This window comes from Symphalangus syndactylus, chromosome 19, assembly GCF_028878055.3.
Source record: "Symphalangus syndactylus isolate Jambi chromosome 19, NHGRI_mSymSyn1-v2.1_pri, whole genome shotgun sequence".
Taxonomy (NCBI): domain Eukaryota; kingdom Metazoa; phylum Chordata; class Mammalia; order Primates; family Hylobatidae; genus Symphalangus; species Symphalangus syndactylus.
In genome coordinates this window covers 40,174,044-40,199,990 of record NC_072434.2, presented here as the reverse complement: position 1 = coordinate 40,199,990, position 25,947 = coordinate 40,174,044, and the positions used below count along the sequence as shown (strand labels likewise).

Below are 25,947 nucleotides of genomic sequence, written 5' to 3'. Positions count from 1 at the left end.
ACTACTCTCTGGTCTGGCAACAACTGACCTGCTTTCTATTACTACAGTTTAGTCTTTTAAAGAATTTAATATAAATGGAATCAAGCAGTAGTCTTAATGCATGCATTCAGTAGTCTTTTGTGACCAGCTTCTTTTGCATAGCATGATGCTTTTGAGATTCATCTATGTTATTGCATATATCAGTAACTCATTCCTTTTTATTGCTGGGTGGTATTCCATTGTACCATAGCACAATTTGTGTATGCATTCACCAGTTGTTACATATTGGGTTGATTCTATTTTGAGGCTATTATGAATTACCCTGCTATGAATATTCAAGTACAAGTATTTGCGTGGATATATGTTATTTCTTTTGGGTAAATATCTGAAAGTAGAAATGCTGGGTTATGTGGTAAGTGCATGTTAACTTTATAAGGAATTGCCAAGCTGTTTTCCAAAGTGATTGTACCATTTTTGCATATTCACCACTGATGTATGAAAGTTTCAATTGTTCCCCATCCTCACCAACCTTTGGTATAATCTGTCTTTTTAATTTTAGCCATTCTAGAGGGTATGCAATGGTATCTTGTTTTAGTTTAATTTTTATTTTGTCTGATGACTAATGATGTTGAGTATGTGTTCATGTGATTGCTTGCCATATTAGTCCATTTTCACACTGCTAATAAAGACATAGCCAAGACAGGGAAGAAAAGGAGGTTTTAATGGACTCACAGTTCCATGTGGCTGGGGAGGCCTCACAATCATGGCAGAAGGCTAGGAAGAGCAAGTCACATCTTACATGGATGGCGGCAGGCAGAGAGGAGCTTGTGTAGGGAAACTGCCCTTTTTAAAACCATCAGATCTCATGAGACTTATTCACTATCATGAGAACAGCACGGGAAAGACCTGCCCCCATTATTCAATTATCTCCCACCAGGTTCCTCCCACAACACATGGGAATTCAAGATGAGATTTGGGTGAAGACACAGCCAAACCATATAATTTACGATACATATAGTGCGTTTTTTAGTGAAGTGTTTGTCCGTATCTCTTGCCCATTTTTAAAAAACTTTGTTGTCTTGGCCTTTATTGGGTTATAAGAATTCTTTATATAATCTGGATATATTTTTGATGGACATATTTTGAAAATATATTCTCTCAGTCGACAGCTTGCTTTTTCATTTTTTAAGTAGTATCTTTTGAAGATCCAAAATCTGAAATCCTCCAAAATCCAAAACTTTTTGAGTACTGATATGACACCACAAATAGAAAATTTCACACCTAACCTCACGTAACAGGTTGCAGTCAAAATGCAGGGAGGGGCACAATACAAAATTTATTCAGTGTCCCCAAGGAAAAAAATAAAATTAAGGCTATATGTATAAGGAGTATACAAACATAAAGAATTTCGTGTTTAGATTTGGGGCCTATCCCCAAAATGTCTCATTGTGTATATGCAGATATGCCAAAAATCCAAAATCTGAAACACTTCTGGTCCCAAGTATTTCAGGTAAAGTATATTCAACCCATAGTATAAGAACCTTAAAATAGGTTTCCAGACGTTGTAAATTTTATCTTTTTAGGTGTTGGATATTTTTGTCTTCCTATAAAAAATGCCTGAACGTTGTTCTGGGATACAGTTAAGTTACTCGAAAATAGTTTTATTCTTTTGGATCTTCCTTTTATGATTGGTTAAGTGAATCCAGAGCCATGTTATTTGTATGGCTCTTCTCCACTACTGAGGTAAAACCTTCCTTGGTATTCTACTAGATTCCTCATAAATTATGAGTTTTTCTAGTCTCTCAGTGGAAACAGGCACTATTTCTGCTTCTGTGTGAGCACCAAGGACCGTTCTTTAATGCTTTCAGATCCCCTACCCTCAAGCTTTGGGTAGTTTCCTCATATCTTGAGCTGGTCAGCACTCTGCTGAGTACTTGAGGGAACCTCTGCAGATTTCCAGGTTCTCCCTCTCGTCTTTGAACTCTGTCTTGTAAACTCTAGCCACATTGGTCTCACTGGACTCTCAGGTCCATCTCCTTAATTCAGAGAGTCCACCGAACTTGACCTGGGTTTTCCCTCCCTGACTGTGGAATGGATCCTATGTCAAGGTGGTAAAGTGGGGCAAGAGTAGGGCTCACTCATTTTTCCCAAGTCTCAGTGATCACTGTCCTTAATTCTCTGATAGTCAGTGTCTTAAAAACTATTTCAATATATTTTGTCTGATTTTTAAAAATCATTTCGGAAGGGAAGATAAATCCAGTTCTTGGTAGTCTATCTTGGACAAAAGTGGATGTTCCAATAAAAAAGTTTCAGCAGGCTGGGGGTGGTGGCTCAAGCCTGTAATCCCAGTACTTAGGAGGCCAAGGCGGGTGTATCACCAGAGGTCAGGAGTTCGAGACCAGCCTGACCAATATGGTGACACCCCATCTCTACTAACAATACAAAAATTAGCCAGGTGTGGTAGCACACGCCTGCAATCCCAGCTACTCAGGAGGCTCAGAAAGGAGAATTGCTTGAACCCAGAAAGTGGAGCTTGCAAGGAGCTGAGATTGTGCCACTGCACTCCAGCCTGGACAACAGAGTGAGACTCCCTCTCAAAAAGGAAAAAATTTTTTTTCAGCAGAATAGTAACAGTAGCCAAGTTAGAATGATCATCCTGACTGTAATGTAGGGAATATACTACACAAAAGCAAAATTAAGTGTAGGAAGCACAGTCAGGGCTGGAACTAGGGTAAGGCAAGGGAGGCATATAACACACAAAAATTAAGGAGGCACTGACTGTCAGGCTCATGTAGATGCCAACCCCGTACTTGTAACACGTTGATAGTGAATGCTTCCTTAAACTGTGTCCTAGGCACCTCCCTCACCTTAGCAGGTCAGGGCCTAGTCCTGACCCCAAGAACACTTAAGCGGCTTTTGGAACAAATGAAAAATGATGATGCTTTAAACAAATGTCACTGCAAGAAAGACCAATAGTAGATACATTTGAAATATATTTAGAAAGTAGAATCAACAGTATTTGGTGACTAACTGGATGTGGAAAGAGGAAGAAGTCAGATATGATTCCCAGGTAATAGTGAGCTGGAGCTGCTCATACTGGTTGGTAAGAGCCAGCTGTTAAATATCCTGAAATTTTGTGAACTACTCAACAAATGTCAGTAGCTAAAAATCTATTGCTGTGAGAATATTTACTATCTAAATCGGCAAATAATACAAATTAGGTCTTCCCCTCTACCACCAGAGCCAGTTTACAAGCATCCCATGGCTTCCAGGTTTATTTGGTGAATTTATCACCCTCTTTTCCTAGAATCCCTAACCATCATATCAATTTCCACTGTTATCTAGACTTTTTTTCCCTTCAAACTCAAGTCTAAGAGAGAAAGATTGAAAGATAGTAGGAAAGGGATCTTATGTCTTACTCAGCATGGTAACCCTAGGGTCAAGCACAGTGTCTGAGACATAACAAGTACTAGGTATTTATGGCCTCTCGTAGTTACCCTCCCATTCTATATACAACACTAAACCAAAAGGAACCCCACCTACACCATAGGGAGCACCACACCCACTTCAATAAATCCTGAACAGCACTCCAGAATAAAGGATTTGCAGGCAGAATGGTAAATTCTAGAGCCAGATTAGACATTTTTTTGAAACCCAGCCAGATAATTAACCAGGGTCTATTTGTCAGATCCAGCCCAAACCTGTTCTTTTCTCATACCTGAATCCCTATGAATAGATGTCTTTGGATATAGTCTAGTCAAGAAACTTCTAAAGGAAGCATTCTATTTTTCTGACACACAATCCAAATCTTCTAGTGGCTCTTGTGCTCTCCTTTACTCGTTACTGTCTTCTGTACTCTAGCTTTCTACCCTCGGTTTCCTTAGTAAACTTCTTTACTGTTGATATTTTGACTTTTTCTTTGTGCTGCTTTCCTCATTTGCTCCTAAATTACTTCCTGATAAAACTTGAGTATAAGCACATCAGTGCTACACACTCTGTTTGGAAGGTCACATCGCATGTTTCATTTTCAGTCTCTGCAGAAACCTTAGGGATTAGCATAACTGTGGTGTGATTCTATTTCTATTAGATAAGCACCTTCAGTGCTCAGTTGGCTTGTGTTTTATGTGTGTTGTCATACTATCTGAGTAGATGACTTTTTCAAGTCCAAGTAAAAGGTTGAACCCAATGGCAGAAAGTGACTATTTCAATAGGCCAAACGGATGGATCCACAGTCTCCTTTCTTCTTTTTGTTACGCCCAGGTTGAGGGTGAGAGTGACTTGATCAAACAAGATTGTAATTCCTTCTTCTTTCTCTCTCAGATTTCACCACACCATACAACACATCGGGACGTTCAGCTCCACCCTCTACAAATGTCCGGAGTGCAGACCAAGAGAATGGAGAAATAACCCTTGTAAAGCGTCGTATATTTGGCCACAGGATTATCACTGTCAACTTTGCGATCAATGATCTATATTTCTTTTCTGAAATGGAGAAGTAAGTTTTCACTTCTCCTTCTTGTGCCCTGAAAATGACTTTTCATCCTTAGAACTGCCCAGCAGAAACTAGTTTGATCTGTTAGAGACACAGTGATTTCAGCCCTGTCCAGTAAGAGTCTCTCCTGAAAATCTTACTGAATGCTGTCACTCAATTGATTTCCATCTTTCTTTTCTTTGGGTCCTAAAAGCTCTTCAGCATTCCAGAAATTCCACTGTTAAAATGCAGTTACTTAGTCCCAGAAAAGGGGCATGTTTTTCTCCATTATTTACAAATGTGAAAAAGTCCTATTATATAACACCATGAGACCAATATTCTTTAGTCAAAGCCAGGAATTATAATAATACAAATTGTGTGTGTGTGTGTATGACATTAAACAGATATTTTTAAGTTAAGACATATTAGTGTATATTAATTCGCCTCTCAATTTTTTTTACCTGTCAAATTTTTTATGTAAAGCCAAAGTCAATCCACAATGGAAGGTCTGTAAATTTTTCTTGTATAGACTATACCCCGAAAGCTGTCTACTAATTATTTTTTTAACTGGTACATAATAGATTTACATATTTTGGAGACGTATGTGATATTTGGTATACTCATATAATGTGTAAAGATCAATCAGAGTAATTGAGATATCCATCATCTTCTTTATTTTTTCTTTATGCTAGACAGATTCAAATTATTCTCTTCTAGATATTTTGAAATGTACGATAGATGATTATTAATTGTAGAAACCATACTGAGCCATTGAACACTAGGTCTTATTTCTTCTATCTAACTGTGTATTTGTACCTCTTGATCAAACTGTCTTCATCCCCCTACCCCCTACCCTTCCCAGATTCTGGTAACGACTTGAGATCCACTTTTTTAGCTCCCACATATGAGTGAAAACGTGATATTTGTCCTTCTGTGTTTGACTTATTTCACTTAACATGATCACCTACAGCTCCACCCATGTTGCTGCAAATGACAGGATTTCATTCTTTTCTGTGGCTTAATACTATTTTATTGTGTGTCTGTATACACCACATTTTCTTTAACCATTCATCCACTGATGGGCACTTAGGTTGATTCCATATTCCAGCTATTGTGAATAGTGCTACAATAAACATGGGAGTGCAAATCTCTCTTCAACATACTCATTTTCTTTCCTTTGGATATATACCCAGTATTAGGATTGCTGGATGACATGGGAGTTCTATTTTTAGCTTTTTGAGGAAGCTCCATACTGTTTTCCACAGTGGCTATGCTAATTTACGTTGCCACCAACCAGGTACAAGGTTTCCCCTTTTTATACATGCTCACCAGCATCTGTTATTCCCTGTATTTTTGATAATAGCCACTTTAACTAGGGTAAGATGATATCTCATTGTGGTTTTGACTTGCATTTCTCTCATGATTTGTGATCTTAGCAGTTTTTCATATACCTTTTGGGCATTTGTGTACCTCTTTTGAGAAATGTCTGTTCAGATATTTTGCACATTTAAAAAATCAGATTATTTGGGTTTTTTGTTATTGAGATGTTTGAGCTCCATATGTATTCTGGTTATTAATCTCTTGTCAGATGGATAGTTTGCAAATATTTTCTCCCATTCTGTGGGTTGTCTCTTTACTTTGTCGATTGTTTCCTTTGCTGTGCAGAAGCTTTTTAGCTTGATGTGATCCATTTGTGTGTCTCTGCTTTGGCTCCCTATGCTTCTTACACAAAAACCTTTGCCCAAACCAATGTCCTGCCATGTTTCTCCAACGTTTTCTTCCAGTAGCTTCAGAGTTTTAGATTTAAGCCTTTAGTACATTTTTATTTGATTTTTGTATATGGTGAGAGATAGGTGTCTGGTTTCATTCTGCTGCGTATGGACATTCAGTTTTCCTATCACCATTTATTGCAGAGACAGTCCTTTCCCCCACTGTACACTCTTGGCACCTGTGTCAAAAGTGTGTTGGCTGCAAAGGCATGGATTTATATCTGAATTGTCTACTCTGTTCCACGGGTCTATGTGTCTACTTTTATGCCAGCACCATGCTGATTTAATTACTATAGCTTTGTAGTATATTTTGAAGTCAGATAGAGTGATGCCTCCAGCTTTGTTCTTTTTGGTCAGGATTGCTTTGACTATTCAGGGTCTTTTGTGGTTCCGTGTAAATTTTAGGATTGCTTTTTTCTATTTCTGTGAAGAATGCCATTGGTATTTTGATAGGGATTGCACTGAATCTATAAATTTCTTTGGGTAGTGTAGACATTTTAATAATATTATGTTTTCCAATCCATGAGTACAGAATATACTTCAATTGTGTGTGTGTGTGTGTGTGTGTGTGTATTCTTCAATTTTTTCATCAGTATTTTCCTTGTATATATTTTGAAGTTCTTTGTTTAAGTTAATTCCTAGGTATTTTATGCTTTTTGTAGCTATTGTCAATGAGATTGCTTTCTTGATTTCTTTTTCAGATTGTTCATTGTTGGTGTAGATAAATGCTTCTGATTTTCACATGCTGATTTTTTATTCTGCAACTTTACTGAATGTCTGAGTTGTAATAGGCTGTTGGTGAAGTCTTTAGGTTTTTCTAAAGATAAGATTATGTCAGCTGTGAACAAGCCTAATTTGACTTCTTCCTTTCCAGTTTGGATGTCCTTTATTTCTTTCTCTTGCCTAATTGTTCTGGCTAGAATTTCCACTTCTATATTGAATAAGAGTAGTGAGAGTGGGCATCCTTGACTTGTTCCAGATCTTAGAGGAAAAACTTTCAATTTTTCCCCATTCTATATCATGTTAGCTGTGGGTTTATCATATATTTGCATTTACTATTTTGAGGTATATTTCTTCCATACCCAATTTGTTGATGGTTTTTATCATAAAGAGATGTTGAATTTTATTGAATGCTTCATCATCTGTGAAACGATCATATGGCTCTTATTCTTGATTCTGTTATGTGATATATCACGTTTATTGATTTGCATATGTTGAATCAACCTTGTATTCCTGGGATGAATCCCATTAGATCACGGTGAATTATCTTTTTAATGTGTTGTTGAATTTGGTTTGCTAGTATTTTGCTGAGGCTTTTTGCATCTGTGTTCATCAGTGATATTGGCCTGTAGTTTTCTTTTTTTGCTGCATCCCTCTCTAGTTTTGATATCGGGTCAATGTTTGCCTTGTAGAATTAGTTTTTAGTATTCTCTCTTTTGAATTTTTTAAGAGTTTGAGCAGAATTAATATTAGTTTTTATTTAAATTTGTGGTAGAATTAATGCCATCAGGTCCTGGCATTTTCTCTGACTGGAAACTTATTATGGCTTCAATCTTGTTACTCATTATCTGTTCATCTGAGTTTTCTATGTCCTCATGATTCAACCTCGTAGTTTTTATGTGTCCAAGAATTTATTCATTTCTTCTAGGATTTCCAATTTGTTGGTGTATAGTTGAACATCATAATCTCTGATGACTACGTCTCTTTTTTGTTTCTGATTTTATTTATTTGGGTCTTCTTTCTGCCTTTATCAGTCTAGCTAAAGGCTTAATGATTTTGTTTATATTTTTTAAAAACCAACTTTTTGTTTCATTAATCTTCTGTATTTTTTAGTCTTAATTTCATTTATTTCTGCTCTGATATTTATTATTAATATTTTATTCTTTCTACTAATTTGGGTTTGGTTTGTTCTTGTTTTTTTAGTTCCTTGAGGGCAACATTAGGTTGTTTATTTGAAGTCTTTCTACTTTTTTGATGTAAGTATTTATTTTCTAAATTTTCCTCTTAGTACTGCTTTTGTTGTATCCCATAGATTTTGGAATGTTGTATTTCCATCTTCATTTGTTTCAAGGAATTTTTAAATTTTCTCCTTTATTTCTTCACTGATCCATTGGTCATTCAGGAGCATGTTGTTTAATTTCCATGTACTGTAGGAAACAGTTTCCAAGGTTCTGCTTGGTATTGATTTCTAGTTTTTTTCTATCATGGCCAGATAGGATGCATGATTTTGTTTCTACTTTTGGAAATTTTTTGAGACTTGTTTTGTGGTCTATTTTGAAGAATGTTCCATGTGCTGATGAAAAGATTGTATATTCTGTAGCAGTTGGGTGAAATATTCTGTAAATGTCAGTTAGGCCTATTTGGTGTGGTGTGTAGTTTAACTGCAATTTTTTGTTGTTGTTGATTTTCTGTCTGGATGATCTGTCCATTACTAAGAGTGGGGTATTGAAATTTCCTACTATTATTGTATTGTAACCTTTCTCTCCCTTTAGATCTTTTAATGTTTGCTTTATATACTTGGGTGCTCTCATGTTGGATGCGTCGATATTTATAATTGTTATATCCTCTTACTGAATTGACCCCTTTATCATTATATAATAACTATGTCTCTTTTTAGAGTCTTCAACTTGTAGCCTATTTTATCTGATATAACTATAGCTATCCTAACTCTTTTTTTGGTTTCTACTCACATAGAATATCTTTTTCCATCCCTTCACTTTTAGTCTATGTGTGTTTTTATAGGTGAAGTGGGTTTCTTGTAGGTAGCATGTAGTTGGGTCTTGTTTCTTTATCCATTCAGCCACTATATGTCTTTTAATTAGAGAACTGAGTCTATTTGCAGTCAACATTCTTATTAATAAGTAAGAACTTACTACTGCCATTTTGTTGCTTGTTTTCTGGTTGTTTTTGAACTCCTCTCTTCCTTTCTTACTGTCTTCTTTTGTGATTAAGTAATTTTCTCTGGTACTGTATTTTAATTCATTGCTTTTTATTTTTAGTGTAACTATTACAGGTTTCTGCATTGTGGTTACTATGAGGCTTACCAAAAATATTTTGGTGAGATGACAGCTTATCTTACATCACAAAGAGAAGAATAGAAACAAAGAAAAAACTAAAATGAATCTCTACACTTTAACTCCATCCTCTCAATATTTGGACATTTTTTCTCAATTTGCATATTTTATATTGCTTGTCTCTTATCAGATTGCTTTAGCTATTGTTCCTTCTGACAAATTTGTCTTTTAGGCTTCATACTAGAGTTATGAGTGAATTGCACACCACAATTACTATATTAGAATATTCTGGATTAGTCTGTGCACTCACTTTTACCAATGAGTTTTATACCTTCAAAGGCTTCCTTCTTGCATGTTAGTGTCATTTTCTTTCAGAATAAAGAACTCTCTTTAGCATTTCTTGTAAGACATGTCTGTTGGGCATGAATTCTCTCAGCTTTTGTTTGTCTAGGAAAGGCTATCTGTCCTTCCTGATTGAAGGATAGCTTTGCTGGATACAGTACTCTTGGATGGTGGGTTTTTTTTTTTCACTTTGAAAATGTTTTCTCAAATTTTCCTGGCCTTTATGGTTTCCATTGAGAAGTCTGTTTCCAGATGAATTGGAGCTTCTTTATATGTTATTTTCTTCTTTTTCTGCTTTTAGGATTCTCTCTTTGTCCTCGACCTTTAAGAGTTGATTACTATAATACTTGGAGTAGTCTTATTTGGGTCGAATTTATTTAATGTTCTCTGGCCTTCCTGTACCTAAACATGTATGTCTTTGTCAAGTTTTAGGATGTTTTCTGTTATTGTTTTGAATAAGTTTTCTTTTCCTTGCTCTTGCTCAACTCCCTCTTGAACACCAATAATTTTTAGATTTGCTCTTTTGAAGTAATTTTGTATATCTTGTAGGTGTCTTCATTACTTTTCATTCTTTTTTCTCCTCTGTCTCATTATATTTGAGTTCTGAGATAGTGCTGGTAATAATCTCAGTACTATTTGTTTGTTTTGAGTTTCCATATGGGAGAATGAAGCCAACTTGCTTCTATGCTAACATTTTGGAACCTAAAGTGTCTGTCTACTGATTTGAATTTTTATTTCTTTAAAGTGGAACAGAATTTAAAGATTACTGTGAAGCAATTTAATCCTTCTGGATTTTTATACCTTTTTTTATGTTTTAAACTGCGTGGCCACACCTAACTCAACAGTATTTTGTTTTTGTTTTTGTTTTTGTTTTTATGAGACAGAGTCTCACTCTGTCGCCAGGCTGGAGTGTGGCACCATCTTGGCTTACTTCAACCTCCACCTCCTGGGTTCAAGCGATTCTCCTGCCTCAGCCTCCCAAGTAGCTGGGACTACAGGCGCATGCCACCATGCCCAGCTAATTTTTGTATTTTTAGTAGGGATGGAGGTTTCACCATGTTGGCCAGGATGGTCTCGATCTCCTGACACCATGATCACCTGCCTCAGCCTCTCAAAGTCCTGGAATTACAGGTGTGAGCCACTGCACCCAGCCAACAACACTTTTTTAAAAAGCTACTTGCCTTCATTAGAATTTCCAAAACATTCTAACTTGTTTTCATAGAAATAATAACTTTTCTTTAATGTTCATATTTTATCAGTTTTCACAAGTTACTAATTATAGCAATTATAGTTACTAATTATCTTTACAATAGGGAAAGATACTTGGGAAGAAACACAACTCCTGGTACACATTCACTTCTACTAGTTGGAGAAAGGTGAGAGTGTACTAAAGGTGTCCCACTAATCTATGCAGTCAGCATGTCATGGGCATCAGTCAGTGTGTTTTTCAAAACTGTAGACACCTGATAACTCATGCATCAGTTAGAAGAGTTGGTTAGAGATCTTCTACTCACCCCAGTGATGGATTTAGCTCATTTCCACAGATGCTTGTTGATTGCTCACTCTTTACTGAACACTGGGTTTGACACTGGATATACAAAAAACAACTATGACGTGCTCTCTACTTCTAAGATCCCACAAACTAATAAGGATGGCAGAAAAGACACAAACAAAAGTTAGGAAGTGTCTCAGGATGATAGGTGCTATGGGAGAATCACGCACAGGAAGTGTATTTAGACAACTGTAAGTCCTCAGGTATGGTTTCTTGGGAGACCCAAAATTCTTGGGTAATCTAAGCGAAATTTTGAAGGAAGAGTAGGGGTTAGTCAGATAATAAAGGATGTAGGGGAAGGTAATGGAGGAGCAGAGGGAGATACTAATCAGAGTGAATAGCCTCACCTGCTGCTGCTCTGATTCCCACCACATTACGTCTTCTTCCTCGCTTGACCTCTACAAACTATTCTCTATATAGCCACCAGCGTAGCCTAATAAAAACATAAACCAGACTAGATCATTCTCCTGCCTAAAATGTTCTACTGGCAGCACGGCACGGTGGCTCAGGCCTGTAGTCCCAGCACTTTGGGAGGCCGAGGTGGGCGGATCACGAGGTCAAGAGATCGAGACCATACTGGGTAACACAGTGAAATCCCGTCTCTACTAAAAATACGAAAAATTAGCCAAGCATGGTGGCAGATGCCTGTAGTCCCAGCTACTCAGGAGGCTGAGGCAGGAGAATGGCATGAACCAGGGAGGCCGAGCTTGCAGTGAGCCGATATCGCACCACTGCACTCCAGCCTGGGATACAGAGTGAGACTCCGTCTCAAAAAAAAAAAAAATGTTCTACTGGCTTCCCATTACCACTGGAATTAAGTCCAAACCTCCTCTCATTGCCTAAAGTGCTCTACAGGAGTGGGACCTGCATCTCAGGGCTTGCCTCAGGTCAGCACAGGAGAGGGAAGAGCAAGATAGTCCTTAGGCTTTGAAGTCATTAGAGGTGCGATGCTGCAGGGTCCGAATGGGTAAAGAAGGGAAGGTGGGATAAACAAGGGGGTTTGTGGTGAAGAAATTCACTTGAAGGGGCCCTTGACATGTTATCTGACCTGTGATAAGTGCTCAGTATTTGCCAATGGATGAATTATGACTGAATGAATAAAGTCACAACCTGGCCTAGAACTGGCATTGCCTTTCTTGGGCCAGAAATGGGTCTAGGCTGGGTGCCTTGTTAGTCACTGTTTTCATCTTCTCCTCCTGATTTCATACTTCACATTTCTTTTTTAGATTTAATGATCTGGTAAGTTCAGCCCACATGCTGCAGATCAACCGGGCATACAATGAGAATGATGTGATCCTAATGCGGTCCAAAATGAACATTATCCAAAAACTCTTCCTGAATTCTGACATCCCTCCAAAGCTGAGGGTAAGAAAGACTCCCGCTCCACTCTGGCCTTTCACCAAGAAGCATTTCCCCCACAAGGACAATTAGAAAGCTAATTGTCAGGCACCTCATAAGTCCTGGCCAACTAAATATCCTTTACCTAGCAACTCCATGAAAACCGTCTGCCTTTTGGAGAGGGGGTGGTCATGGGGTTCTGGGGGCCAGGAGAGGTTTTCTGCCTTCCCGTGGAGCCTCTGCCAGTGACAGGCTCCCACTCTGTGGGTAGGTGAATGTCCCTGAGTCCCAGAAGGATGCCATCCTTGCTGCCATCACAGACGGCTACCTAGATCGGAGCATCTTCCACGGGGCTATCATGTCTGTCTTCCCCGTCGTTATGTACTTCTGGAAAAGGTAACTGTTTCTCCTTATTCAGTGACTGCTAGGTCAGGAAAACACACTTAGTTTGGAGAGAGTTTTCTGCCTTCCTCTAGCACTCTGTTTCATAGTTTCCAGTTTCTAAGGGGAACTAAGATGTTGTTTTCTTATCCTATTCACCTCACTCCATCCCTCACACAGAACACCAAACACTGAATCTACAGATGGAAAGCAGAGTAAGACTGAGAGCCAGACGCCTAGTTTCCCACCCCTCCTCTTTCTATGCTTGCTTGGAGCAAGAATGTGAGGTTTTCTTAGGCCTGGGTTTCTCACAAGAAGGTAAGAGTGAACCACAGCCCCTTGGGGAGAAATTCTGTCAAGACTAACACAGCTGCTTGTGCTTAAGAAGCTACATGAAGAAAGTAACCCAGAGTGTTTTGCTCTGTTATGCCCAAATCCCCATAATTACCACTGAGGGGGCACAGTTGCTAGATACTCCAATTATCAAGAGGAGCTAGACATTCAAATGTGTATTTCATCTCTCCCAAGGTTAAAGTGGCAAATATGGCAACTAACAAAACTAAAACACAGTGAAGAAACTGTGAAGGCCAAAAACCAAAAATGAAACAAGCAAAATATATGCAGATATTTTGTGGCCAAATGCAATCTGTGACCCACTGGTTTCTAACCTGTCCTGTGGAGATTTGGCCTGAGCCTTCCCAGGTGATTATTTATTCCTGTGGTCTGCCAGAGTTCCAGCTCATATCTTCCACATGGTGAATGGCAGTGCCTTGGGTGGTAGTGACCAGAGGACACCTGGCTGAAATGTTCCCAGACAAAGCTAATCAGGACACTTAGATTATCATGTGACTTTGACTCTTAGAAGTTCCCATCTTCCACCAAAAAAAAAAAAAGTTACTTTATTAAAATAGAAGTGTGAAATGCTTACCGATCTCTAATCTTTATTTTAAAATCCTTAAGATAATAAATTATTTAATACAGAACCGAGAGAAGTACAAAAATCTAAGTTCAAGACAAGCAATTTAACCTTTTGAACATCAAATGTTGTCTAGAACTTAATTCTAGTTCTCCTAGCAAGGACTAAATAGACATTCACCCAGAGACTTTTGGAGGGATTAGGAACCTCTGGGAAATACATACTTCTCTTGAATGGGCCAGTGTTTAGCTGTCTCCCATGTGCTTAGAAAAATGAGACGTGCTTTAGGGAGGCTTTGGATTCCTGTTCCTCCTGCAGTTTCTTTACTTACTTTCCTACATACTTATAAAGAAATTTATGTTATGCAAACTGTGTTTACATATGTTATCTTAAATGAACCTCTCCAGAACCCTACGCAGTAGGTGGGGAGGAGTATTATTATCCCTGCTTTACAGATGAGGAGATTGAGGTTCAGAGTGGTTGAGGGACTTGCCTAGAATCACTTGGTAAGTGGTAAAACCAGCATTAGAAACCAGGTCTCTTGGTCTCTCATCACTATAAATAATGCATGTGCGGCATACTGGGAGGTCCATTAGGGGAAGGAGACCCAGTTCAGCAAGTGAAATGGGAAAAGCCTACTGGGATAGAACAGACTGTCCCTCAAGGAGAAGGGAGGAGGGCAGCAGGCAAAACCACCAGATCCAAAGTGCCATAGAAAATAAATTCAGTCTTAGCCAAGACTGACCTCTAAGGGGTCCAATCCAAGGACTGGTTGAAGGTAGGGATAACAAGGGGCTTGGGGCCAGGAAGGAAGAGATGATGGGGAGTATTGCACAGGCTTCTAGAGAACATAAAGGTCATAAAGAGTACATAAATCTGAGTTCACATGAGAAACTAGGTCTATTCCAGAGAAGGGCCCGCTGGGAATAGAGTAAGGTGGTCAAGGCTGTCAGTAAGGGGCAGGGTGGAAACTAGGATTAGGACCTGAGCAAAAGCCCTTCGGACACTCTGGCCATACCAGGTGGGGTTAGATAGGGATGTCAGAGTCTGATGCTGAGGTGCACCCCAGAGGTTAACCTCACCCCAGGCCTCAGGATAGCAGGCCCTTTACAGGCTCCATTCACTGATGGTTCCAGAAAGAAGCCCCAACAAACTGCCCATGCCAGGCCCATGCTGGAGCCAGGTCTGGACAAAGAGGAGGCCTCAGAACAAAGGCCACTGGCAGGTAGCACCCCAAGGCCAGGATGCTCTCCTCTTCTCTGTTGGACACCCACATTCTCTGAGGACTGGCCCGGCCCCGTTTCTCCTGTGCTTGGTGCTCCAGCCCCCTCCACTGGGGGTTCCCTCCTATGACCAGAAGCCATTCTTCCCACAGGTTTTGTTTCTGGAAGGTGACCCGCTCTTACTTACAGTATAAGGGGAAGAAGTTCAAGGACAGAAAAAGCCCTCCTAAATCTATGGACAAGTATCCTTTCTCGAGTGGAGGTAAGCTCCACCACAACTCACAGCCCCATTCTCTAGCAACCAAGACTTGCGAAGAGAAAGCAAGGGCCCAAGGGGCCAAATTCAAGACTTCCTCGAGGGTATTTGCTGGAGCTGGGACAGCTCATTTACTTGGCCCTCAGGGAGGCAGAGCACTCAGGGTAAAGCATGAATTATCTGTCACTAGCAGTGCTAGCAGAGGGTACCTCTCCCCAGCAATAACTCCAGGACACCTCTGTGCATGCCAGTCACAGTCTATGTTGAGGGTACATGGAGAGGATGATCTGCTTCTCTGCTGCTTAAGAAGCCCCCTGCTCTATCTCCATTAAACCCTCCCATTAAGAAAGCATTTATTTTATAGCATTAAGCGACAACATTAAAAACTGCATATATAGTTTTAATGTGATAAATGTGCATATATTTGTTTTATGCATATATATGTTTTTATGCATATATAATTTTTAGGAAAGCAGACATATATATGTAAAAAAGCAGATATATAAAAACATACACATATTTACTTATGTACAAATTCATAAAAAATAAGTAAATATGCATATATATATATATACACACACACAGCCATGCACCACATAATGATGTTTCAGTCAATAATAAACAATATATACAATGGTAGTCTCATAAAATTATAGCACTGTATTTTTACTGCGCTTTTTCTACGTTTAGATATGTTTAGATGCACAGATACCATGGTGTCATAATTGCAAGAGCATTCAGTACAGTAGCATGCTGTATAGGTTTGTAGCCTAGCAGCAATAGGCTATTCCATAAAGCCTGAATGTGTAGTGGGCTCTGCCATTTGGTTTGTGTAAGTACATTCTATGATATTCACACAGCCACAAAATCACCTAATGACACATTTCTCAGAATGTATCTCTGTCATACAGCTGTGATTGGTACTTGAGCAAAAGGAAATTTTTTTTTTTTTTTGAGACGGAGTCTCGCTCTGCTGCCCAGGCTGGAGTGCAGGGGTGTGATCTCAGATCACTGCAAGCTCCACCTCCTGGGTTCACACCATTCTCCTGCCTCAGCCTCCCGAGTAGCTGGGACTACAGGCGCCTGCCACTGAGCCCAGCTAATTTTTTGTATTTTTAGTAGAGATGGGGGTTTCACCATGTTAGCCAGGATGGTCTTGATCTCTTGACCTCGTGATCCGCCCGCCTCGGCCTCTCAAAGTGCTGGGATTACAGGTGTGAGCCACTGCACCCTGTGCAAAAGGGAATTTTAAAAAGAAAGAGGTTGGTGAACAGGGCAGTGGCTGGTGAGGACAAGACTAGGTATCTTTCAGGGGAAAGTTCTGAAAACCAAAGAAAACAGGTCTGTGAATGTGGGAACAGCATCAGAGAGTCATAATGTACAAGTTGAGAGACCTTGAGCATGGTGATCCTCTCTCTCAGCCTCACATCCCTGATCTCATGTCTCAGCCCATTTTGTGTTACTAAAACAAAATACCTCATATTGGGTAATTCATAAAGAAAGAAATGTATTTGGCTCATGATTCAGGGGACTGGGAAGTCCAAGAGCATGACACTAACATCTGGCAGAGGGCTTTATGCTGATCACCTCATGGTGGAAGGCAGAAGGGCAAGAGAGTGTGAGAGAGAACAAGAGACAGCTGAACTCACCTTTATAACAAACCCACTCCCATGATAATGGCAATAATCCATTCATGAGGGCAGACCCCTCGTGGCTTCATCACCTTTTTTTTTTCAAGATGCAGTTTCACTCTTGCTGCCCAGGCTGGCAATGGAGTGCAATGGCATGATCTTGGCTCACCACAATCTCCATCTCCTGGGTTCAAGCAATTCTCCTGCCTCGGCCTCTCAAGTAGCTGGAATTACAGGTGCACACCACCATGCCCAGCTAATTTTGTATTTTTAGTAGAAATGAGGTTTCGCCACGTTGGTCAGGCTGGTCTCAAACTCCTGACCTCAGGTGATCCACTTGCCTCGGCCTCCCAAAGTGCTGGGATTACAGGCATGAGCCACTGTGCCCGGCCAGCCTCATCACCTATTAAAGGTCTTGCCTCTTAATACCATCTCTGTAGCAATTAAATTTCAACATGAGTTTTGGAGGCAAAATTCAAACCATAGCATCTCACATGCAAAGGTTTAGATTTAGATAATGTTTTATCATTAACATTTTGTAATCTAAGCATGTTAAACAAGAGCTTTATTGCTTACTTAGAAAGATTTATTTCAGTAGTTGTTGCAAGTGTTTTTAATGCTTGTTTTTGTCCTTCCCCAGGAGACAATGCCATCTTAAGGTTCACCTTGCTCAGAGGTATTGAGTGGTTGCAGCCTCAACAGGAAGCAATAAGTTCAGTTCAAAATTGTGAGTTGGAATTGGATCCCCACTGACAGTTTGCTACTCAATCAGAGGGGGACTTTAAAACCAGCTTGGCCAATCCCCTTATTGACCATAAGGAGACTGAGATCCCCAAAATGTGAAGTAACTTGATGAAGATCACATAGCTTGTGAGTGGCAGAGAGGAGGTGAAAATTTAGTCTCCTGACCTCCTTCCATGGCTCTGTGAGTGACTCTCATCTAAATAATCCTGTCTTCTTGGTTTTTGTAACCCCGGGAAGGCAGGTACCTTAAGCTTCTCTATATCTCTGCTGACTCCTCTTCTCATTTCCAGGCATGACGTACGATCTTTATTAAGAGACTATCACAATGTCCTAATTGTTACTTCCCCCTCACACTGAGACCAACTGCTGGTTTGAACACACCATTTCATACCTCCTGCTTCCTGGAGGCTCCTGCTACGAATGTCTTTCCTGTCACAAGCCCTGCAGTTCTAACCTCACATACTGAGGCCATATTATATTCTTTTTCTTCCCCATCTTCAGTCTCAAGGAGTCAACCCCACTCCCACACACTAACCCTGCCTTTGTTTCCACATAGTCTCTCCTAACAAATCTTCCCTTTCTATCCCAACTGCCAGCTTCTATTAGGGGAAGAAGTTGGAAATACTGCTTTTCTGCTTCTCACAGGCATGAAATGCCAGCGTACCTGCCCTGCCCATTTGTACGTGTTTCCTCATTGCTTCACGGGGGAGGCCGCTATGGAACATTGCCTGTGATCCATGGGCTCCAAACAGCCCTAAAGTCTTGCGATTCTAGTGTTCACTTGCCCTAATCTCCTATTTTACTTCCCTGGGTCTATGTGATTGACATCATGGCCTTCATGTCTGGATGAAAGGTCTCCTGGGACACACACGAACACACAAATTGCAGCATAGAAACCAGGTCTCCTGAATATCCCTGGAACAGGCCTGCTTTACCTTCACTTTCCAAACCCTACCCTGGAGTTGTCCGTGGAAGCCCACCCGGCATGGTCCTCCAGGCTGGAGGCCTTTCAGTGACTGCGTCTGTGTCGTGAGTCCTGATGCAGTTTTTCTCTGTATTTCTCTTTAGCTTCATCAAGCAACCTTACTCAGCCAAGACTCGTGGTATCTGCCATGCAGCTGTATCCTGTCCACGGGTAGGCATGAGCTGGAAATCCTCTTCTTCAGTTCAGAGCTGCTAAGTCCAAGCATGCAATGGGAGCTGGTATAAACTTTCCAGAGACTAGCCTCATACCCTGCCTTTCCTCGGCATGCAGAACCTAGAAACTGAGCTTGCTGCCTCTGGTGAGAAGTTAAGGAGGTGTTTCTCTGTGGGAGTCCTTTCTCACCTCCAACTAGGACAGGAACTTTTAAGAAGTTGGAGTCTCTGACCCACTTTTCAGTAGAACACTACTGCTGTGGAAGTGTCCCAGATGATCTTTGATTTTTATTTTTAATTTTTATAGATTTAAGGAGTACAAGTGCAGTTTTGTTACATGGATATATTGGGAAGTAGTGAAGTCTAGGGTTTTAGTGTAGTCATCATCCAAATAATACACATTGTACCCATTAGGTAATTTCTCACCCTTACCCACCTCCCACCTCTCACCCTTCCGAGTCTCCAGTGTCTATTATTTTGCGGTCTATGTCCAGGTGTACATATTATTTAGCTCTGACTTGTAACTGAGAACATGCAATACTTGACTTTCCATTTCTGAGTTATTTCACTTAAGATAATGGTCTCCAGTTCCATCCATATTGCTGCAAAAGACACGATTTTATCTTTTTATGACTGATTAGTATTACATTGTGTATACGTATCCTACGTTCTCTTTATTCAGATGATCTTTTATTGCCAGCTTCCTAAATATTCCAGGCTGCTCAGGGCGGGGTGCATAAGGTGGGAAAGAAAGAAGATCTGTTCTTCTGCTTGGCAGGATATTGGCAATAAGAATAGAAGGGACTTGAGTCTGTTAAAATCTGCTTCAGCCTAACTCACTTTTGCACAAGCTTCCAAGTGAAACTGATGCTAAGTTAGGGCTCTGGGAGAATCCCCAGGGGTCATGAAAACCATAGCTGAGGAGAGCCAAAGAGTTATTTGAAGGCCAAGGTGGTAGACAGCAGCCTCTGAATGACAGGCCTGGTGTCCTTGCCAGCCATGTCATTTCTCAGGCCTGTTTCCAGACTTGTCCTTCCAACAGGGACTTGGAGCTGCCCAGGTATTATTTGCCTGTTCCAGTGCCCAGAAGACAAACCAGATACTTTGAACCTCTTTACACTGGAAAAGCAATGCATGGCTTCAGAGTTTATAAGACCTTGGGGAAGAAGGTGAGACTAAGAATGTAAGAAGCCCTATTCTGAAGCCTGAAGGTTTCACTTTTGGCTATTGCCATTCCTAAAGGAAATGACAGTGACAAACCAACACAGAATGCAACTTCAATTACTGCATCATAGTTGTGATAACTGGCTGTTTTCTCTCCCTTCAGACAAAAATTATCCTACACCAAAAAAGAGAAGAAGTAATCAAGCCAGACCCCCAGCAGAGGCAAATCATCTCTCAGAGGCCTCCTAACACTGACAGAACATTTTCTGGTCAAAAATGAAAGGCCCTGCGAGGCATTGCCTCACTCGGGAAGTGCAAGGGGTCAGGGAGTTCCCTTTCCTAGTCAAAGAAAGGGGTGACAGACGGACGGCACCTGGAAAATCGGGTCACTCCCACCCTAATACTGCGCTTTTCCGACAGGCTTAAAAAATGGCACACCAGGAGATTATATCCTGCATCTGGCTGGGAGGGTCCTACACCCACAGAGTCTCGCTGATTTCTAGCACAGCAGTCTGAGATTAAACTGCAAGGTGGCAGTGAGGCTGGGGGAGGGGAGCCCGCCATTGCCCAGGCTTGATTAGGTAAACAAAGCAGCTGGGAAGCTCCAACTGGGTGCAGCCCACCACAGCTCAAGGAGGCCTGCCTGCCTCTGTAGGCCCCACCTCTGGGGGCAGGGCACAGACAAACGAAAAGACAGCAGTAACCTTTGCAGACTTAAATGTCCCTGTCTGACAGCTTTGAAGAGAGTAGTGGTTCTCCCAGCACGCAGCTGGAGATGTGAGAACAGGCAGACTGCCTCCTCAAGTGGGTCCCTGACCCCCGAGCAGCCTAACTGGGAGGCACCCCCCAGTAGGGGCAGACTGACACCTCACATGGCCAGGTACTCCTCTGAGACAAAACTTCCAGAGGAACGATCAGGCAGCAACATTCACGGCTCACAAAAATCGGCTGTTCTGCAGCCACCGCTGCTGACACCCAGGCCAACAGAGTCTGGAGTGGACCTCTAGCAAACTCCAACAGACCTGCAGCTGAAGGTCCTGTCTGTTAGAAGGAAAACTAACAAACAGAAAGGACATCCACACCAAAAACCCATCTGTATATCACCATCATCAAAGACCAAAAGTAGATAAAACCACAAAGATGGAGAAAAAACAGAGCAGAAAAACTGGAAACTCTAAAAAGCAGAGCGCCTCTCCTCCTCCAAAGGAATGCAGTTCCTCACCAGCAATGGAACAAAGCTGGACGGAGAATGACTTTGACGAGCTGAGAGAAGAAGGCTTCAGACGATCAAACTACTCCGAGCTACAGAAGGAAATTTAAGCCAAAGGCAAAGAACTTAAAAACTTTGAAAAAGAATTAGACGAATGTATAACTAGAATAACCAATACAGAGAAGTGCTTAAAGGAGCTGATGGAGCTGAAAGCCTAGGCTCGAGAACTACGTGAAGAATGCAGAAGCCTCAGGAACTGATGCGATCAACTGGAAGAAAGGGTATCAGCGATGGAAGATGAAATGAATGAAATGAAGTGAGAAGGGAAGTCTAGAGAAAAAAGAATAAAAAGAAATGAACAAAGCCTCCAAGAAATATGGGACTATGCGAAAAGACCAAATCTACATCTGATTGGTGTACCTGAAAGTGATGGAGAGAATGGAACCAAGATGGAAAACACTCTGCAGGATATTATCCAGGAGAACTTCCCCAATCTAGCAAGGCAGGCCAACATTCAGATTCAGGAAATACAGAGAACACCACAAAGATACTCCTCGAGAAGAGCAACTCCAAGACACACAATTGTCAGATTCACCAAAGTTGAAATGAAGGAAAAAATGTTAAGAGCAGCCAGAGAGAAAGGTCGGGTTAGCCACAAAGGGAAGCCCATCAGACTAACAGTGGATCTCTCAGCAGAAACTCTACAAGCCAGAAGAGATTGGGGGCCCATATTCAACATTCTTAAAGAAAAGAATTTTCAACCCAGAATTTCATATCCAGCCAAACTAAGCTTCATAAGTGAAGGCGAAATAAAGTACTTTACAGACAAGCAAATGCTGAGAGATTTTGTCCCCACCAGGCCTGCCTTAAAAGAGCTCCTGAAGGAAGCACTAAACATGGAAAGGAACAACCGGTACCAGCCACTGCAAAATCATGCCAAATTGTAAACACATAGGCTCAAAATAAATGGATGGAGGAAGATCTACCAAGCAAATGGAAAACAAAAAAAGGCAGGGGTTGCAATCCTAGTCTCTGATAAAACAGACTTTAAACCAACAAAGATCAAAAGAGACAAAGAAGGCCATTACATAATGGTAAGGGGATCAATTCACCAAGAAGAGCTAACTATCCTAAATATATATGCACCCAATACAGGAGCACCCAGATTCATAAAGCAAGTCCTGAGTGACCTACAAAGAGACTTAGACTCCCACACAATAATAATGGGCAACTTTAACACCCCACTGTCAACATTAGACAGATCAACGAGACAGAAAGTTAACAAGGATACCCAGGAATTGAACTCAGCTCTGCACCAAGCAGACCTAATAGACATCTACAGAACTCTCCACCCCAAATCAACAGTATATACCTTCTTTTCAGCACCACACCTATTCCAAAATTGACCATATAGTTGGAAGTAAAGCTCTCCTCGGCAAATGTAAAAGAACAGAAATTATAACAAACTGTCTCTCAGACCACAGTGCAATTAAACTAGAACTGAGGATTAAGAAACTCACCGAAAACCGCTCAACTACATGGAAACTGAACAACCTGCTCCTGAATGACTGCTGGGTACATAATGAAATGAAGCCAGAAATAAAGATGTTCTTTGAAACCAATGAGAACAAAGACACAACATACCAGAATCTCTGGGACACATTCAAAGCAGTGTGTAGAGGGAAATTTATAGCACTAAATGCCCACAAGAGAAAGCAGGAAAGATCCAAAACTGACACCCTAACATCACAATTAAAAGAACTAGAAAAGCAAGAGCAAACACATTCAAAAGCTAGCAGAAGGCAAGAAATAACTAAAATCAGAGCAGAACTGAAGGAAATAGAGACACAAAAAACCCTTCAAAAAATTAATGAATCCAGGAGCTGGTTTTCTGAAAAGATCAACAAAATTGATAGACCGCTAGCAAGACTAATAAAGAAGAAAAGAGAGAAGAATCAAATAGACACAATAAAAAATGATAAAGGGGATATCACCACCGATCCTACAGAAATACAAACTACCATCAGAGAATACTACAAACACCTCTATGCGAATAAACTAGAAAATCTAGAAGAAATGGGTAAATTCCTCGACACATACACCCTCCCAAGACTAAATCAGGAAGAAGTTGAATCTCTGAATAGACCAATAACAGGCTCTGAAATTGTGGCAATAAGCAATAGCTTACCAACCAAAAAGAGTCCAGGACCAGATGGATTCACAGCCAAATTCTACCAGAGGTACAAGGAGGAACTGGTACCATTCCTTCTGAAACTATTCCAATCAATAGAAAAAGAGGGAATCCTCCCTAACTCATTTTATGAGGCCAGCATCATCCTGATACCAAAGCCGAGCAGAGACACAACAAAAAAAGAGAATTTTAGACCAATATCCTTGATGAACATTGATGCAAAAATCCTCAATAAAATACTGGCAAACCAAATCCAGCAGCACATCAAAAAGCTTATCCACCATGATCAAGTGGGCTTCATCCCTGGGATGCAAGGCTGGTCCGACATACGCAAATCAATAAATGTAATACAGCATATAAACAGAACCAAAGACAAAAACCACATGATTATCTCAATAGATGCAGAAAAGGCCTTTGACAAAATTCAACAATGCTTCATGCTAAAAACTCTCAATAAATTAGGTATTGATGGGACGTATCTCAAAATAATAAGAGCTATCTATGACAAACCCACAGCCAATATCATACTGAATGGGCAAAAACTGGAAGCATTCCCTTTGGAAACTGGCACAAGACAGGGATGCCCTCTCTCACCGCTCCTATTCAACATAGTGTTGGAAGTTCTGGCCAGGGTAATTAGGCAGGAGAAGGAAATAAAGGGTATTCAATTAGGAAAAGAGGAAGTCAAGTTGTCTCTGTTTGCAGATGACATGATTGTATATCTAGAAAACCCCATTGTCTCAGCCCAAAATCTCCTTAAGCTGATAGGCAACTTCAGCAAAGTCTCAGGATACAAAATCAGTGTACAAAAATCACAAGCATTCTTATACACCAATAACAGACAAACAGAGAGCCAAATCATGAGGGAACTCCCATTCACAATTGCTTCAAAGAGAATAAAATACCTAGGAATCCAACTTACCAGGGACGTGAAGGACCTCTTCAAGGAGAACTACAAACCATTGCTCAGTGAAATAAAAGAGGATAAAAACAAATGGAAGAACATTCCATGCTCATGGGTTGGAAGAATCAATATCATGAAAATGGCCATACTGCGCAAGGTAATTTATAGATTCAATGCCATCCCCATCAAGCTACCAATGACTTTCTTCACAGAATTGGAAAAAAACTACTTTAAAGTTCACATGGCACCAAAAAAGAGCCTGCATCACCAAGTCAATCCTAAGCCAAAAGAACAAAGCTGGAGGCATCACGCTACCTGACTTCAAACTATACTACAAGGCTACAGTAACCAAAACAGCATGGTACTGGTACCAAAACAGAGATATAGATCAATGGAACAGAACAGAGCCCTCAGAAATAATGCCACATATCTACAACTATCTGATCTTTGACAAACCTGACAAAAACAAGAAATGGGGAAAGGATTCCCTATTTAATACATGGTGCTGGGAAAACTGGCTAGCCATATGTAGAAAGCTGAAACTGGATCCCTTCCTTACACCTTATGCAAAAATTAATTCAAGATGGATTAAAGGCTTACATGTTAGACCTAAAACCATAAAAACCCTAGAAGAAAACCTAGGCATTACCATTCAGGACATAGGCATGGGCAAGGACTTCATGTCTAAAACACCAAAAGCAATGGCAACAAAAGCCAAAATTGACAAATGGGATCTAATTAAACTAAAGAGCTTCTGCACAGCAAAAGAAACTACCATCAGAGTGAACAGGCAACCTACAGAATGGGAGAAAATTTTCGCAACCTACTCATCTGACAAAGGGCTAATATCTAGAATCTACAATGAACTCAAACAAATTTACAAGAAAAAAACAAACAACCCCATCAAAAAGTGGGCAAAGGACATGAACAGACACTTCTCAAAAGAAGACATTTATGCAGCCAAAAAACACATGAAAAAATGCTCATCATCACTGGCCATCAGAGAAATGCAAATCAAAACCACAGTGAGATACCATCTTACATCAGTTAGAATGGCCATCATTAAAAAGTCAGGAAACAACAGGTGCTGGAGAGGATGTGGAGAAATAGGAACACTTTTATACTGTTGGTGGGACTGTAAACTAGTTCAACCATTGTGGAAGTCAGTGTGGCGATTCCTCAGGGATCTAGAACTAGAAATACCATTTGACCCAGCCATCCTATTACTGGGCATATACCCAAAGGATTATAAATCATGCTGCTATAAAGACACATGCACACGTATGTTTATTGTGGCACTATTCACAATAGCAAAGACTTGGAACCAACCCAAATGTCCAACAACGATAGACTGGATTAAGAAAATGTGGCACATATACACCATGGAATACTATGCAGCCATAAAAAATGATGAGTTCATGTCCTTTGTAGGGACATGGATGAAACTGGAAATCATCATTCTCAGTAAACTATCACAAGGACAAAAAACCAAACACCGCATGTTCTCACTCATAGGTGGGACTTGAACAATGAGAACACATGGACACAGGAAGGGGAACATCACACTCCGGGGACTGTTGTGGGGTGGGGGGAGTGGGGAGGGATAGCATTAGGAGATACACCTAATGCTAAATGACGAGTTAATGGGTGCAGCACACCAACATGGCACATGGATACATATGTAACAAACCTGCACATTGTGCACATATACCCTAAAACTTAAAG

General features: G+C 40.5%; 1 protein-coding gene across 10 annotated transcripts in view; it reads left to right on the top strand.

Moving 5' to 3' along the window:
• The window catches only part of RGSL1 (regulator of G protein signaling like 1), a 131,526-nt gene that overhangs the window by 81,864 nt on the left and 23,715 nt on the right, over positions 1-25,947 (top strand). For 8 of the 10 annotated variants that reach the window (XM_055234349.2, XM_055234350.2, XM_063613811.1 and 5 more), the window contains 6 exons: positions 4,300-4,474; positions 12,354-12,492; positions 12,737-12,861; positions 15,138-15,247; positions 17,513-17,599; positions 18,685-18,751. In XM_055234349.2, coding sequence (XP_055090324.1) covers positions 4,300-4,474; positions 12,354-12,492; positions 12,737-12,861; positions 15,138-15,247; positions 17,513-17,599; positions 18,685-18,751 — 703 coding nt within the window. Of the gene's footprint in view, positions 1-4,299; positions 4,475-12,353; positions 12,493-12,736; positions 12,862-15,137; positions 15,248-17,512; positions 17,600-18,684; positions 18,752-20,080; positions 20,118-25,947 lie in introns of those variants that run through there. The other 2 variants (XM_055234356.2, XM_055234352.2) reach the window with 1 other exon arrangement.